Consider the following 12956-nt stretch of genomic DNA (forward strand, 5'->3'; position numbering starts at 1 on the left):
AGAGAGCAGGGCTCTTACTCATAGCCTGCAAAGATTGATGAATCCCAAGATCAGCAGAAAGACTGCAGGTAAGCTGCTAGCTCAAGTCCTGAGAATGGCAGGTCAGATGAACAGAAGCCAGCTGCAGGATCCAGAGTGAGCAAAAAGCCCCTGAGCTTTGCCAGAATGTCCAAGGCTTATATTTGATGCAGGCCACACCCTCAAGGAAGCTCCCTTTCAACTGACTGGCTACTCACAGCAGATCCCATCATGGGGGTGATCACATATCAAATCTCAACAGGGAAGTGATCACAACATTATACAACTGCCAAACAATTGAGAATCATGGCCCAGCCAAGGTGACACACAATCTTAACCATCACAGGGGTGTCACGAACTGTGGCCATATAAGACAGTGAACTTAATCGATAAATGTTGTGTGTTTTCTGACTGCTTCACTGATCAGCCATTCCCCCGTCTCTCTCCCTCTCCCTCTCCTCAGGCCTCCCTATTTCCTGAGACACAACAATATTGAAATTAGGCCAGTTGATAACCCTACAATGGCCTCTAAGTGTTCAAGTGAAAGAAAGAGTCTCATGTCTCTCACTTTAAATCAAAAGCTAGAAAAGATTAAGCTTAGTGAGGAAGGCATGTTGAAAGTGGAGATAGGCTGAAAGCTAGGCCTCTTGTGCCAAACAGTTAGCCAGGTTGTGAATGCAAAGGAAAAGTTCTTGGAGGAAGTTAAAAGTGCTGCTCCAGAGAACACAGAAATGATAAGAAAGAAAAACAGCCTTATTGCTGATATGGAGAAAGTTTTAGTGGTCTGCGTAGAAGATCAAATCAGCCATAACATTCCCTTAAGCCAAAACTAATCCAGGGCAAGGCCCTAACTCTCTTCAATTCTGTGAAGGATGAGAGAGGTGAGGAAGCTGCAGGAGAAAAGTCTGAAGCTAGCAGAGGTTGGTTCATGAGGCTTAAGGAAAGAAGCCACCTCTGTAACGTGTAAGTGCAAGGTGAAGCAGTAAGTGTTGATGTAGAAGCTGCAGCAAGTAATCCGAAACATCTACCTAAGATAATTGATGAAGGTGGCTATACTAAACAACAGATTTTCAATGTAGATGAAACAGCCTTATATTGGAAGAAGATGCCATCTAGGACTTTCATAGCTAGAGAGGAGAAGTCAATGCCTGGCTTCAGAGCTTCAAAATACACGCTGATTCTCTTGTTAGGAGCTAACGAAGGTGGTGACTTTAAGATGAAGCCATTCCGAAAATCCTAGGGCCCTTAAGAATTATGCTAAATCTACTCTGCCTGTGTTCTATAAATGCAACAACAAAGCCGGAATGACAGCATGTCTGTTTACAACATGGTTTACTGAATATTTTAAACCCACTGTTGAAATCTATTGCTGAGAAAAAAAGATTCCTTTCAATATATTACTGCTCATTGACAATGCACCTCGTCACCCAAGAGCTCTGATGGAGATATACAAGGAGACTAATGTTGTTTTCATGCCTGCTAACACAACATCCATTCTGCAGCCCATGGATCAAGGAGTAATTTTGACTTTCAAGTCTTATTACTTAAGAAATACATTTTAAGTTTATAGCTGCCATAGTGATTCCTCTGATGGATCTGGGTAAAGTAAATCGAAAACCTTCTGGAAAGGATTCACCATTCTAGATGCCATAAAGAACGTTCGTGATACATGGAAGGAGATCAAAATATCAACATTAACAGGAGTTTGGAAGAAGTTGATTCCAACCTTCATGGACGACTTTGAAGGCTTGAAGACTTCAGTGGAGGAAGTAACTGCAGATGTGGTGGAAATAGCAAGAGAACTAGAATTAGAAGTGGAGCCTGAAGATGTGACTGAATTGCTGCAATGTCATGATAAAACTTTAACAGATGAAGAGTTGCTTCTTATGGATGAGCAAATAAAGTGGTTTCTTAAGATGGAATCTACTTCTGGTGAAGATGCTGTGAACATTGTTGAAATGACAACAAAGGATTTAGAAAATTACATAAACTTAGTTGATAAAGCAGCAGCAGAGTTTGAGAGGATTAACTCCAGTTTTGAAAGAAGTTCTACTGTGGGTAAAATGCTATCAAATAGCATTGCATGCTACAGAGGAATCTTTCATGAAAGGAAGTGTCAATTGATGTGACAAACTTCATTGTTGTCTTATTTTAAGAAATTTCCACAGCCACCCCAACTTTCAACAACCACCACCCTGATCAGTCAGCAGCCATCAACTTTGAGGCAAGACCCTCCACCAGCAAAAATATTATGACTCGCTGAAGGCTCAGATGATTGTTAGCATTATTTAGCAATAAATATTTTAAAATTAAGATATGGACTTTTTTTGAGACATAATACTATTGCACGCTTAATAGACTACAGTATAGTGTAAACATAACTTTTATATGCACTGGGAAACCAAAACAGTCATGTGATTCACTTTATTGTGGTGGTCTGGAACTGAACCCGCAGTATCTCCGAAGTATGCCCATAATTGTCGGTGAATTCTGAATAATTCCATGGGCTTCCCTTTCTAAGAAGGACTGGGGCCTGCTGAGTAATTACCGAGTATGGAGGTTTTCTTTTTAGGGTGACTGGAATTTAGAATTCACAAACTAAAAATAGGCCATTACTTGCATTCCCTAAGATCTCAAATTAAATATTTGCCTAATAAATCTCATGTCCATGCAACCTTGCAAAATCCCCATTGTATACACATCCACAGGGCTAGTTGGAATTCTAGCTCTTTTCAGTGCACTAACAATGTCTTGGGTTGGCTGTGGTCTTCAATTATTACTAAAACCCAAAAAACCCATTGCCATCAAGTGAATTCGGACTCATAGTGACCCTACAGGACAGAGTAGAACTACCCCATAGAGTTTCCAAGGTGCACCTGGTGGATTAGAACTGCTGATCTTTTGGTTAGCAGCCATAGCTCTTAACCACTATGCCACCAGGGTTTCCTCAATTACTACTAGTCTTTAAAAACTTTGTATTACATGAACTTTCAAATATGTACAAAGTAAGCAGAGTAGTATAATGAATTCCCATGTATCCATCACCCAACATAAAAATTAATTTAAAAAATCCTGCCATTCTTGTTTCATCTGTACCTCTACCCACTCCCCACCCCCTACTCAATTATCGTTTTTTATAGTTCCTTTTTTATAAGATAAAATTTACACTCATTGAAATGCACAAATTTTATCTGTGTAATTTTGACAAATGGATACATCTGTGGAACCCACACCCCTATCATAATATAGAATATTTCTGTCTCCTGAGAAAGTTCCTTTGTATCTCTTCCAAGTCAATCTTCTCCAACCCCCAGGCAACCTCTGTTCTGATGTTTTTCACCTTAGATTTATTTTGACTGTTCCAGAACATCCTATAAAGGGAACCCTATAGTGTGTACTCTTTGTGTCTGGCTCCTTTCGTGTAGCATTATGTCTGTGAGCTTCATGCATGTTGTTGCCTGTGTCGGTAGTTCGTTCTGTTTTATTGCCGAATAGTATTGGGTTATATGATTATACCACAGTTTGCTTATCCATCACCTGTTGATGGACATTTGGACTGTTTCAGTTTTTGGCTGTTAGAAATAAACCCTCTTGTGCAAGTCTTTGTGTGGATATACGCTTTCATGTCTCTTGGGTATATACCTAGAAGTGGAACAGCTGGATCATATCATAGGTGTATGTTTAATTTTTAAAGAAACTTCCAACTGTCTTCCAAAGTGGTTTCACCATTTTTGCATTCCCATCAGCAGTGCATGAAAGTTCCAGTTGCTTCACATCCTCGTCAACATTTGGTACTGTCAATCTTTGTGATTTTAATTGCTCCTCTTTCAAAGTTAGCTAATATATGCATTGAGTTTCCAGGAGGTTTTGCTCTTATTGACAGTCTGGTGTTGGGTAGTTGCTCTGTGGTCCATTTTGATTATTTGTCTCTTTGTTTCTTTGTCTTCCTAGAATTCTTTTCCCACCGAGAGTAAAGGGTGAGTGAGATGGTAGAGGGGAGGCTGTAAGGGAGCCTTGGTCACAACAAGTTGGGAACTGCTGTTCTGAGAGAGGCACTGAAGGTTTACCCCTCTGGCCTCATCTCCGGACTCCCCTCAAACTTGAGGCCCTGGTTTGGAGCAGGACAGGAGACTGACTGGTCTGCACTTCCTTTGCAGGCAAGGTCCTTGGAAGGGCAGCCCTGGAAGCTGCTCTCTTATCTCTTCTTTTGTGGGAGTTTCTGAGGCCCAGGCCTCAGCTCCTCTCTCCTCCGATCGCAAATAATGTAACTGCTGTCCTGGCCCACTGGGGCTCTGTATCTGGGAGTCCCAGCCCACCTGGCTTTGCCCTCTCTTCCCCACAGATATTGGCCCAGTGACCCTCACGGCAGATCCAGTGGTGTTTCAGAGGGAGCTGAGAGAACTCTACGTGCAGGTGGGCTAACCCCTCCCCTGACTGCTGGCTATGCCATTTTCCAAGGCTGCTTGTCTTCTGTGCTGTCCTTCCTAGCCCACACCAAAGAAGAAGGTTTTTGCCCCTCCCGGAGGCCAAGATGGCGGCTTCCTCCACCTGTCATGACCTGCCTCCCAGCTCTGCCCAGCTTGGGAGTCTTGGCGATTCTGTACTTGGTGGAGTTCCTTCCTTCATTCAGTGAACCAAGCACCTACAGCAGCACCTGTGCCTAGCACATAGTAGGTGCTTTTTTATGTAGCGAATGAACGATGAAGGCGAAAGGGGGAGAGGCATTAATGCCCAGTTTAGAGTGTGTGTGGTGGCTGTGGGAGGATCTGAGATGGGTCAGTTCAGCCCCCACGACCAGACCCAAGACTGAGTCAGCTGCCCCGTGGCCACCTGTGCTGCTTTGCCACACTGAGTGCCCTGGTTCAGTGTCGGTGCCTCCCTCCCCGGCTCCCACTGAGACCATGAGCTTCCTGGAGGCAGGGACAACACATATCAGTCTGGTTCACTGTTGGATCCCCTGGGGCCTAGGACAGGGCTGGAAACATGCAGGGGGCACAGTAAGTCATTGTGGGGTGAATGAGTGAACCAAGGAAAGAACGTTTGCTGAGAAATGGCCTTGTCAAATCCTGCTGCTGGGGATACAACCCTGGGCAAGACGAAGAGGTGCTCCCTTCTCACAGAGAGCTCTCACCAGGTGGGCAGGGAGGGGAGAGTGTGTATTTATTTGGAATTAGTACCAGGGCAGGCTACAAGATTTGTGAAGGTGACTTTGAATGCTTTCGTCTCCCCCAGTGCCCACTTCTCCCCTCTCCTGGCTGACCCCTCCAATCTTTCAAGCCTTGGCTTACATATGGCTTCTTTGGGCGCTTTCTTCGATGTTCTCATGGCTCCCTATCCCCGCCCACACCCTCCCCCACCGTAGCACTCATCACAATGGTAATTAAATAATCATGCGTGCTTAATTATTGATGTCATGTCTGCCTCCTGTACTAGATTCCAGGAGGTGGGGAGCATGTCACTCTTGTGTGGATAGATGGATGAATGATGCTGCTTGTCCTAAGTCAAAGTTGGCTGGATGCTACATTGTGTTTCAGGGGAAGGAGTGGCTGGGGCTGTGGCCTGGCCCGTGGCTGGGGCTCCCTAACTCCTGATGGCTTAGGAGGTCCCAAACTAGAGGAGGTGGGCAGCAGCTGCCAACGTTCTCCTGTCCTACAGGGAGGTGGTGACTGCCCAGAAATGAGCGTGGGGGCCATCAAAGCTGCTGTGGAGGTCGTCAACCTAGGCTCTTTCATCTATGTCTTCTCTGATGCCCGCGCCAAGGACTATCACAAGAAGGAAGAGGTGCTACGTCTCCTGCAGCTTAAACAATCGCAGGTGAGCCACCTGGTCTTGGAGGGCTGGCATTGGGGGCCCTCAAGAGGGTCTCAAGGAAGCAAGGTCTCCCATTTGGGCAGCCCTGAGCCCTCACCTGGAGGCAGGGGGCTGGGTGCTTTTCTTCGACAACCACGGCCAGTGAGCCACGCGAACGAACCAAGCAGGTCTGGTGAATTCCAAGTGTGTTCTCATCCTCCGGGCCCTCTGCCCGGAAGCCAAGCTTACAGCCTCTCTGGCGAGGGATACTCTTGATAAAGACCACACCACCCTTCTCCTTTTACACCCTGTCAAAGTCAGCGCAATCCATCTTCCTCCTGGCGTGACCTCTGTTCGTTGTCTCTGCAGCTCATGTCACCTTGTTCCCGTGGTCTCAGGGTTTGGAAGATGTGTCAGGGTCTTCTGGTTTTTGCTTTCTGCTTTCCAGTGAGGGCTGGGGGAAGGGATGCAAGCAGGGAAAGGGAGAAGGACTGGCCCCTGTGACTTCCTAGGGTGAAGACCTTGAGGGCTGGGGTAGCTTCTCTGCTCCTGCGTCTACAGCAAACTGGAGTTCTCCGGGGTTCTTCTAACTCTGCAGCCTCTAGGGGCCACTCAGAGATGAGCTGGTTTCTATTCTCTTCCTTGTCATAGATTTAATAACAGCTCCCATTTATTGAGCACCTACTGTCATCCTGGATTTGTGCTGAGCACTTGACCTGCATTAGCTCCTGATCCCCATGAGATGGGTACTATTAATATTTCCATTTTATAGATGGGTCACCTGAGCCCAGAGAGAGGAAATGGCTCTGCCAGGTCACTCCTCCCTGGCTCAGACCCTGCCACTGACACCTGAAATAGGTGGCTGGGAAAGCTGTGAGTCAGGTTGCACGTCTTTCTTCCAGGTGGTCTTTGTGCTGACGGGAGACTGTGGTGACCGTACTCATCCTGGCTACCTGGCCTTCGAGGAGATTGCTGCCGCCAGCTCTGGGCAGGTGTTCCACTTGGACAAGCACCAAGTGACTGAGGTGAGCCAGGGAGGGAGCGTCTTCCCCTGACCTCCTCAGCCTGTTTCCTGGGGCTGGTGAGGACACTGAGCATCTTGCATCTCTGAGTGGCTTTGCTTGATGATTGAGGAGAAATCATAGCTGACAGTGCTTAGTTTTTACCTGGAGGCAGGAGCGGGGTGTGCTGTGCTCAGGGGCTTTACAGCATCCTCTCACCCAACCCTCCCACCTACCCAAGGCAGGTACTATGGGTTTTCCTATTTTTCAGATAAAGAGGCTGAGGGTCAAAGAAGCAACCTGGGTTTTGGCTTGGGTGCCTCAGCTGATCCAGCCTGGTGGGAAGGAACTAGCAAAGTCTGGCAGAAGTGTGGGTGTGGGGTTCCTTCTGAGCTTCCTTTAGAGTCAGGGAACTCAAGGGTGGGAGGAGGAGTGTCGCCAGAGGGGTGGGGAGGGGTCACTGGATTCTGGCTTTGTTGCTGGCACAGAAAATCCTGCTTGGGGGTTTGGTGGGTTGGAGCTGGCTCAGCTCTGTGGCCTGAGGTGCAGGGCTGCTGATGGTCTAGATTCACTCAGAGTCTGGTGCTAACCAGGTGTCTGCATTCTGGTCTTGCTCCTGGACCACATGCCTGCTCTTCCTCCCCTCCCGCTCCCTCTGCCTTCTCAGGGATCTCCCTACATTCTCTTTCCCTCACACTTCCATTCCTTCCCAGAAGCCAGAGGAATTCTTCCAGTGACATATGGATAAATGTTTAACAACTATCTTTCTGGAAAGAACAAAGATGCCCATTTTCATGGTGTAAATACTCCCGCCTTGGCCAATTGCAAGCTACCATCATGAAGTCACTGGATGAGGAGTTGGGAGGTGATGCTGACAATTGACTTCCATGAGCTGATGTGAGCTGGCTCCTGAATACCACTGGATCCTTCTAAAGCAAATCCAACCAAATCCTTTCCTGTTGAACCCTGTAGAATGCCCAGGCCCTGATCTGGACCTTCCTCCTCTCTCATCTCGTGTGTTCTCCTCCCCATCCACTACTGGCCTCTTTGCTTTTTCTTCAATGTCCATTACTCTTCCCCATCCCAGGGCCTTTGTTCATGACTAGTGTTTTTTCCAGTCCTCTTTTTCTGTCTCCTTCGCATCTTCCCAGTCTTAGCTGAAATGTCTCCTCTTGGGGGAGACCTTCCTTGATTTCCTGTCAAGATTAAATCTCCTTTCATATCTTCTCCAGCTCTCCGTGCTGCTTTATGTAATTTTACAATAATACAATTCTTTAATGTCACTAGGCTGTAGCTCCCCAAGGGCAGCACCATCGTGGGTCCTGCTGGCCACTGTGTCCCCAGCACCTAGCACAGCAACCAGTGTGTAGCAGGTGCTTGGTAAGTAGCTGGTGACTGGATGGACATGGGTCGCTCGAGCCTGGGGCCTGAAGAGGAAGGCGAGAAACAGTGGCTCTGAGGCAGCCTTGGCCTTGAGCCAGCCCTGTTGTCGCCTCCAGGCCAGGATTTCATGCGTTTTATATTTATGAACTCTGAGGATGGTCTCCAGGGCTGTGTTTAGATTAGCATGTCTTAACTCCCTGTTTACAGATGGCGTTTATGGTTCTCTGCAACACACTAGGCTTTATTTTTTGGCATGTCAGCCTACCCTGGCACTGAGCTGCCAAGTGAGGGTGGAAGCATTTTGCAGCAAGGGGTCTACCTGGTTCTTGCTTTTGGGGAGACTGATCTGGACAATTTGCACGGAAACTCAGTTCCTGCCAGGGCTAATCAGACGGAGGGGCAGCCAGGCAGGTCGGTGGAGGAAAGCTTGCGGAGGTGTAGGGCTGGAGCTCCTGGTCTCTCCCTGGATACAGGGAATCTGGGCCGAATCCACTGGCTCCTGGCTCTGCTGCCTGACCTGCTCTGAGAACCTGGCGGGGCAGCCTGTGCCTGACTCAATAGGGCTGCCGGTGACCAGGACTGGCTCCTCCGAGTAGGCGCCTGGATCCTTCTCCTTCCTGGACACGGAGCTCTGTCCTTCGTTAGCTTAATGCCTTGGACTGGACCTGGCTCCTTCCAGATGTTCTCAGACGTCCGGCAAGCCTGGGGAAAGTGGCTGGAGCAGCCAGGGCTGTGGGCATCCCCCCCAGGAGAGGTGAATGGTGCTTTCACTAGAGCCAAGGGGACTCCAGCTGAGAGAAGGACTCTTCAGAAGTTGCACAAGTCCTCAAACCAGGCATGTGCAGCTAGGCCTTTTACCTTTTCAAAATGTGTCCAGTGTGGTAGGAAGGGGTGGCATTAAAAAAAAAATATATATATATATATATAACAAAAGGTTTACTGTTTTAACCATTTTTAAGTACACAGTTCAGTGACATTAATTATGTTCACCATGTGCACCCATCTCCACTATCTATTTTCAAAAATTTTACATCACTCCAAACAGAAACTCAGTATCCGTTCAGCAGTATCTCCCATCTCCTCCTCCCCCAAACCCTTGGTAGCCACTAATAAGCGTTGGCCTCTATGTATTTGCCTATTCAAGATATTTCACATAAGTGGGATCATACAGTATTTGTCCTTTTGTGGAGCTGCACATATTGCATTATCTGTTCTGCTCATTTATTGAGCACCTGCTGTGTGCCAGGTGCAGCTAAAGGTGCTTAGCATGGAGGAGGTAATCGCTCAAGCTTAGTTCCCAATGATTTTGAGCATTTAGGTTTTTCCTGTAGTGGAGTTGGCCTCACTAGTACCAGGAGCCCCTTTCGGAGTTTCAGGGTAACTAAAAGAAGGTGAAGACCCCCTCCTTCCTGGAAGGAGGAATGTGGAGTTTTACCATCCTCAAACAGACGGAACTGTGGTGGAGGCGGGCAACGTGGCTCCTTGAGCCTGTCCCAAAGGCATGCAGTTTTGATCAAGACTTAGATAGGTCCAGGAGCCCCCTTGTCCCCATGTTGCATCCCGCAGGCTTCCCCCAGCTCGCACCCAGCTAGCTGTGTGGTCAGAAGGGCTGGAAAAACCTGATCATCCTGCAGCCTTCCCTGGGTCCTGAGAGGTCCTCTCTGTCTTCTTGTAAGGAGAGCTCTGGGCTTCTCGTTCTCCTCTGCATCCTCCCTCTTCCCCCCACCAACACACACACCGGCAAGGCCAGTTCTTGGGGCTTGGGGCCCTTCCCATGTCTAGCACCAAAAGGTACAGATACTGCAGATTGCCCAGATATTTCCTTTATCAACTGAGGGAAAGGTGAACACCTTCTAAGACAATAAGAGGGGCAGGGGAGCTTCTGACCAGGTGGTTCCAATTAACAGATAAGGAGGTGCAGGCCAGGGAGATGACTTCATTGTGGATCCCCCCCGACCCACCCCAGAGGGAGGCTGTGCTGTGGAGTGATTAAGGCTTGGACTCCAGGGTGAGATGTCTGGCTTCAAACCCCAGCTCTGCCACCTGCCTGCTGTGTGACCTTGAGCACAGTACTTTACCTCTCTGGGCTCAGTTTCCTTGTGTGCAAAGTTGGGTTAACAAGAGCCCTTACCTCCTAAGATGATGGTGAGGGATACTGAGGCATGGAGCTGGGCACCCAGGAAGCCTTTGGTGAGAGTCATTAATATTGCCGTAATTCCAGCCCTTTATGCTGTACGCTATGTGGGGCCCAGAATATGCCCCCAGTTCCATGGATGCCCCTGAAGAGTGGGAGCTCTCTCTAGAGAAGATTCTCAGAAAGGTAAAGCCTGGACGAGTGTGCAGGGGTTCGAGCTGGTGAAAGGCAGAGCCCCAGGCTGTGTTCTTTCTCTGACCCTCCACACCGATCTTCCTGACACAGGGCCCCCAAACCCCAACCCCTCAGTTTTATGATCTGTAGCCCTGTGGCCCATTTGGCCTCCTGACTCCCCCCTCTGCTTCTTCAGCAGCCATGGCTGTCAAGTGTCCTAGGAGGAGCCACAGGGGATGATTTATCTGCCGAGAACGGCAGAGTGGCAGCCATCTGGCCAGGACAACAGTGCCAGATTCTTTTGTTCCTTCCCCATCAGAGACAGAGAGATGAGCCCGAATGCATCGCTGATCCCAGATCCCCCTCACCCCGCTAACATCTGGAAGCCATTGCCTTCGGCAAATAAACATTGAACTTGCTTAACGAAGGCTCTCTGCTCAGAAAGCTCCCCAGATTCCTCTCTGGAGCCCCGGGGGCATCACAAGGTTCCGAAGGCCTTGCCCACAGGCCTGGGCCTACAGGGAGACTAGCTTTGCTGAGGACAAGAAGGTCAGCCCCCAACTCCCTAGTGGTGCTGTTCTTGCAGGGCAGGCCCACCTACTGGTCAGGTCATGGGCATTCTGTCTTGGGTCTCAGCTCTCTCCTTGGTTCAGTAGCCTGAACTCCTGGGCATCTTCCTTCCATTGGAACATCCTAGAACAAGCTTGCAGTGACAGTTGCAACACAGTAGCGGGTGTGACTTGTCTGGGTAATTGTTGACTGGTGCTGCCACCACCTTCTGTTAGCTTTGCTCAGTTACAATTTCCTTCTGGTCCCTGACAAACCCCAGCCCCAGGGGAAGAGGGCAGTGGTCATAGCTGCTTCTTTGCTGTCAGGGGAGTTGCCTCGCTTATTGGCTAGCTTCTATCTGCCTCTCCAGCTGGGATTCCTTCGCTGCTGCTTCTACCAGCCCTCCCCCACATGGAGAAAGTACCTTATCCCCATTCCTCAGCGAAGGCAGGTGGGACCTTTTCAGAAGAAACATTACTTAGAAAGCTAGGCAACACAAAAGAATGAAGTAGCTCCAAGTATAACAACAGATGACTTTTCAGAACACAGCATTCTTATCCTTTGATAGCTGAAGTCTAGCCACAAACTTTTAGATACATGTGTTCCAGTTCAGTCTGAATAAAAAATATTCTGAATCTTGAGAAATTCTTCCAATTCCCTTCTTTTCCCCTTCTCTCCCATGGAAGATCACATGGTAGGCAGAGCTGAAGGACTATGATTTAGAAGAATGGCAAATACGTAGCGTGTAAGACACCACTTTCTAATCCTACATCCATGGCAGACATTGCTAATCAATCACAAAACTTTTTCTGACTGAGGCTGAATGTGGCCTTGCATTTCTTCTAAAAACAGTACTCCAGGAAGCCATTCTCGCTTGGCTGGAGATGACCAGCAACAGGAAACGGTGTGTTTGCCTAGGTGTATATTAAAATCATGACATACTTGTTCTTTTTAAATGGGTTTTACTTTAAAAAAACGTACTATGAAAAATTTCAAAGATACAGAAAAGTAAAAAAGAATATACCTACTCACTAGATGATTGTTAATGATTGTTAATATTTTTTCTCTGCTTTCTTCATCTGTCTCTCTCTAACCTTTTTGCCGAATCATGACACCTGTCTTAGCTAGGCTGCTGTAACAAATACCACAAGTGGGTAGCTTTAAAGAACAGAAATTTATTTTTTCACAGTTTAGGAGGCTAGGAGTCCAAATTCAGTGTGTAGATCTAGAGGGAAGTCCTTCTTTGTTTATTTCAGCTTCTAGTAGCCCAAAATCCTTAGAGTTCCTGGACTTGTGGTATGTCTGTCTCCATTGACTGTCTTCCTCTTCCCCCATGTGTGTCTCTGCATGTATTCTGTGCTTTTTATAATTCAGAAGTGATTATGTTTAAGACTGACTTTATTCTGGTATGACCATTAACATAACAAAAGAAACCCCTATTTCCAAACAGGGCCATATTTACAGATTCAGGGGTTAGGATTTCAACACATACGTTTTGGGGGCACAATTCAATCCATAACAACATCTTATCCATAAACAATTCAGCATGGATCTTAAAAAAAAAACAAAAAACTCCAATGCAACCACAATATCATCTAATAAAATTAATAATTATTTTCTAGTATCATCTAATACTCAGCCCATATTCAAATTCCCGACTTGTCCTCAAAATGTCTTTTATAACATTTTTTGCCAAATCAGGATTTAATCAAGAACCTTGCATTTCATTTGGTTGTTATGTCTATAAAGTCCCTCAAAACTGGAGCTGTTCATATATATATATATATATATATATATATATATATTTTTTTTTTTCCATGACATGAACTTGTTGAAGAATGATGATTTGTACAATGTCCTATATTCCGTATTTATCTGATTGTTTCCTTATGGTGTCATTAACTTGT

At 47.0% G+C, this 12956-nt stretch overlaps 1 protein-coding gene across 1 annotated transcript in view; it reads left to right on the forward strand.

Moving 5' to 3' along the window:
* HMCN2 (hemicentin 2) overlaps positions 1-12956 on the forward strand; it is a 168191-nt gene that overhangs the window by 20591 nt on the left and 134644 nt on the right. Inside the window, exons 4-6 of the mRNA XM_012555391.2 lie at positions 4361-4431; positions 5674-5832; positions 6711-6833. Of these exons, the coding sequence (XP_012410845.2) occupies positions 4361-4431; positions 5674-5832; positions 6711-6833 (353 nt within the window). The remainder of the gene's footprint in view (positions 1-4360; positions 4432-5673; positions 5833-6710; positions 6834-12956) is intronic.

The sequence above is a fragment of the Trichechus manatus genome, unplaced genomic scaffold (assembly GCF_000243295.1).
Source record: "Trichechus manatus latirostris isolate Lorelei unplaced genomic scaffold, TriManLat1.0 scaffold00038, whole genome shotgun sequence".
Lineage (NCBI taxonomy): Eukaryota > Metazoa > Chordata > Mammalia > Sirenia > Trichechidae > Trichechus > Trichechus manatus.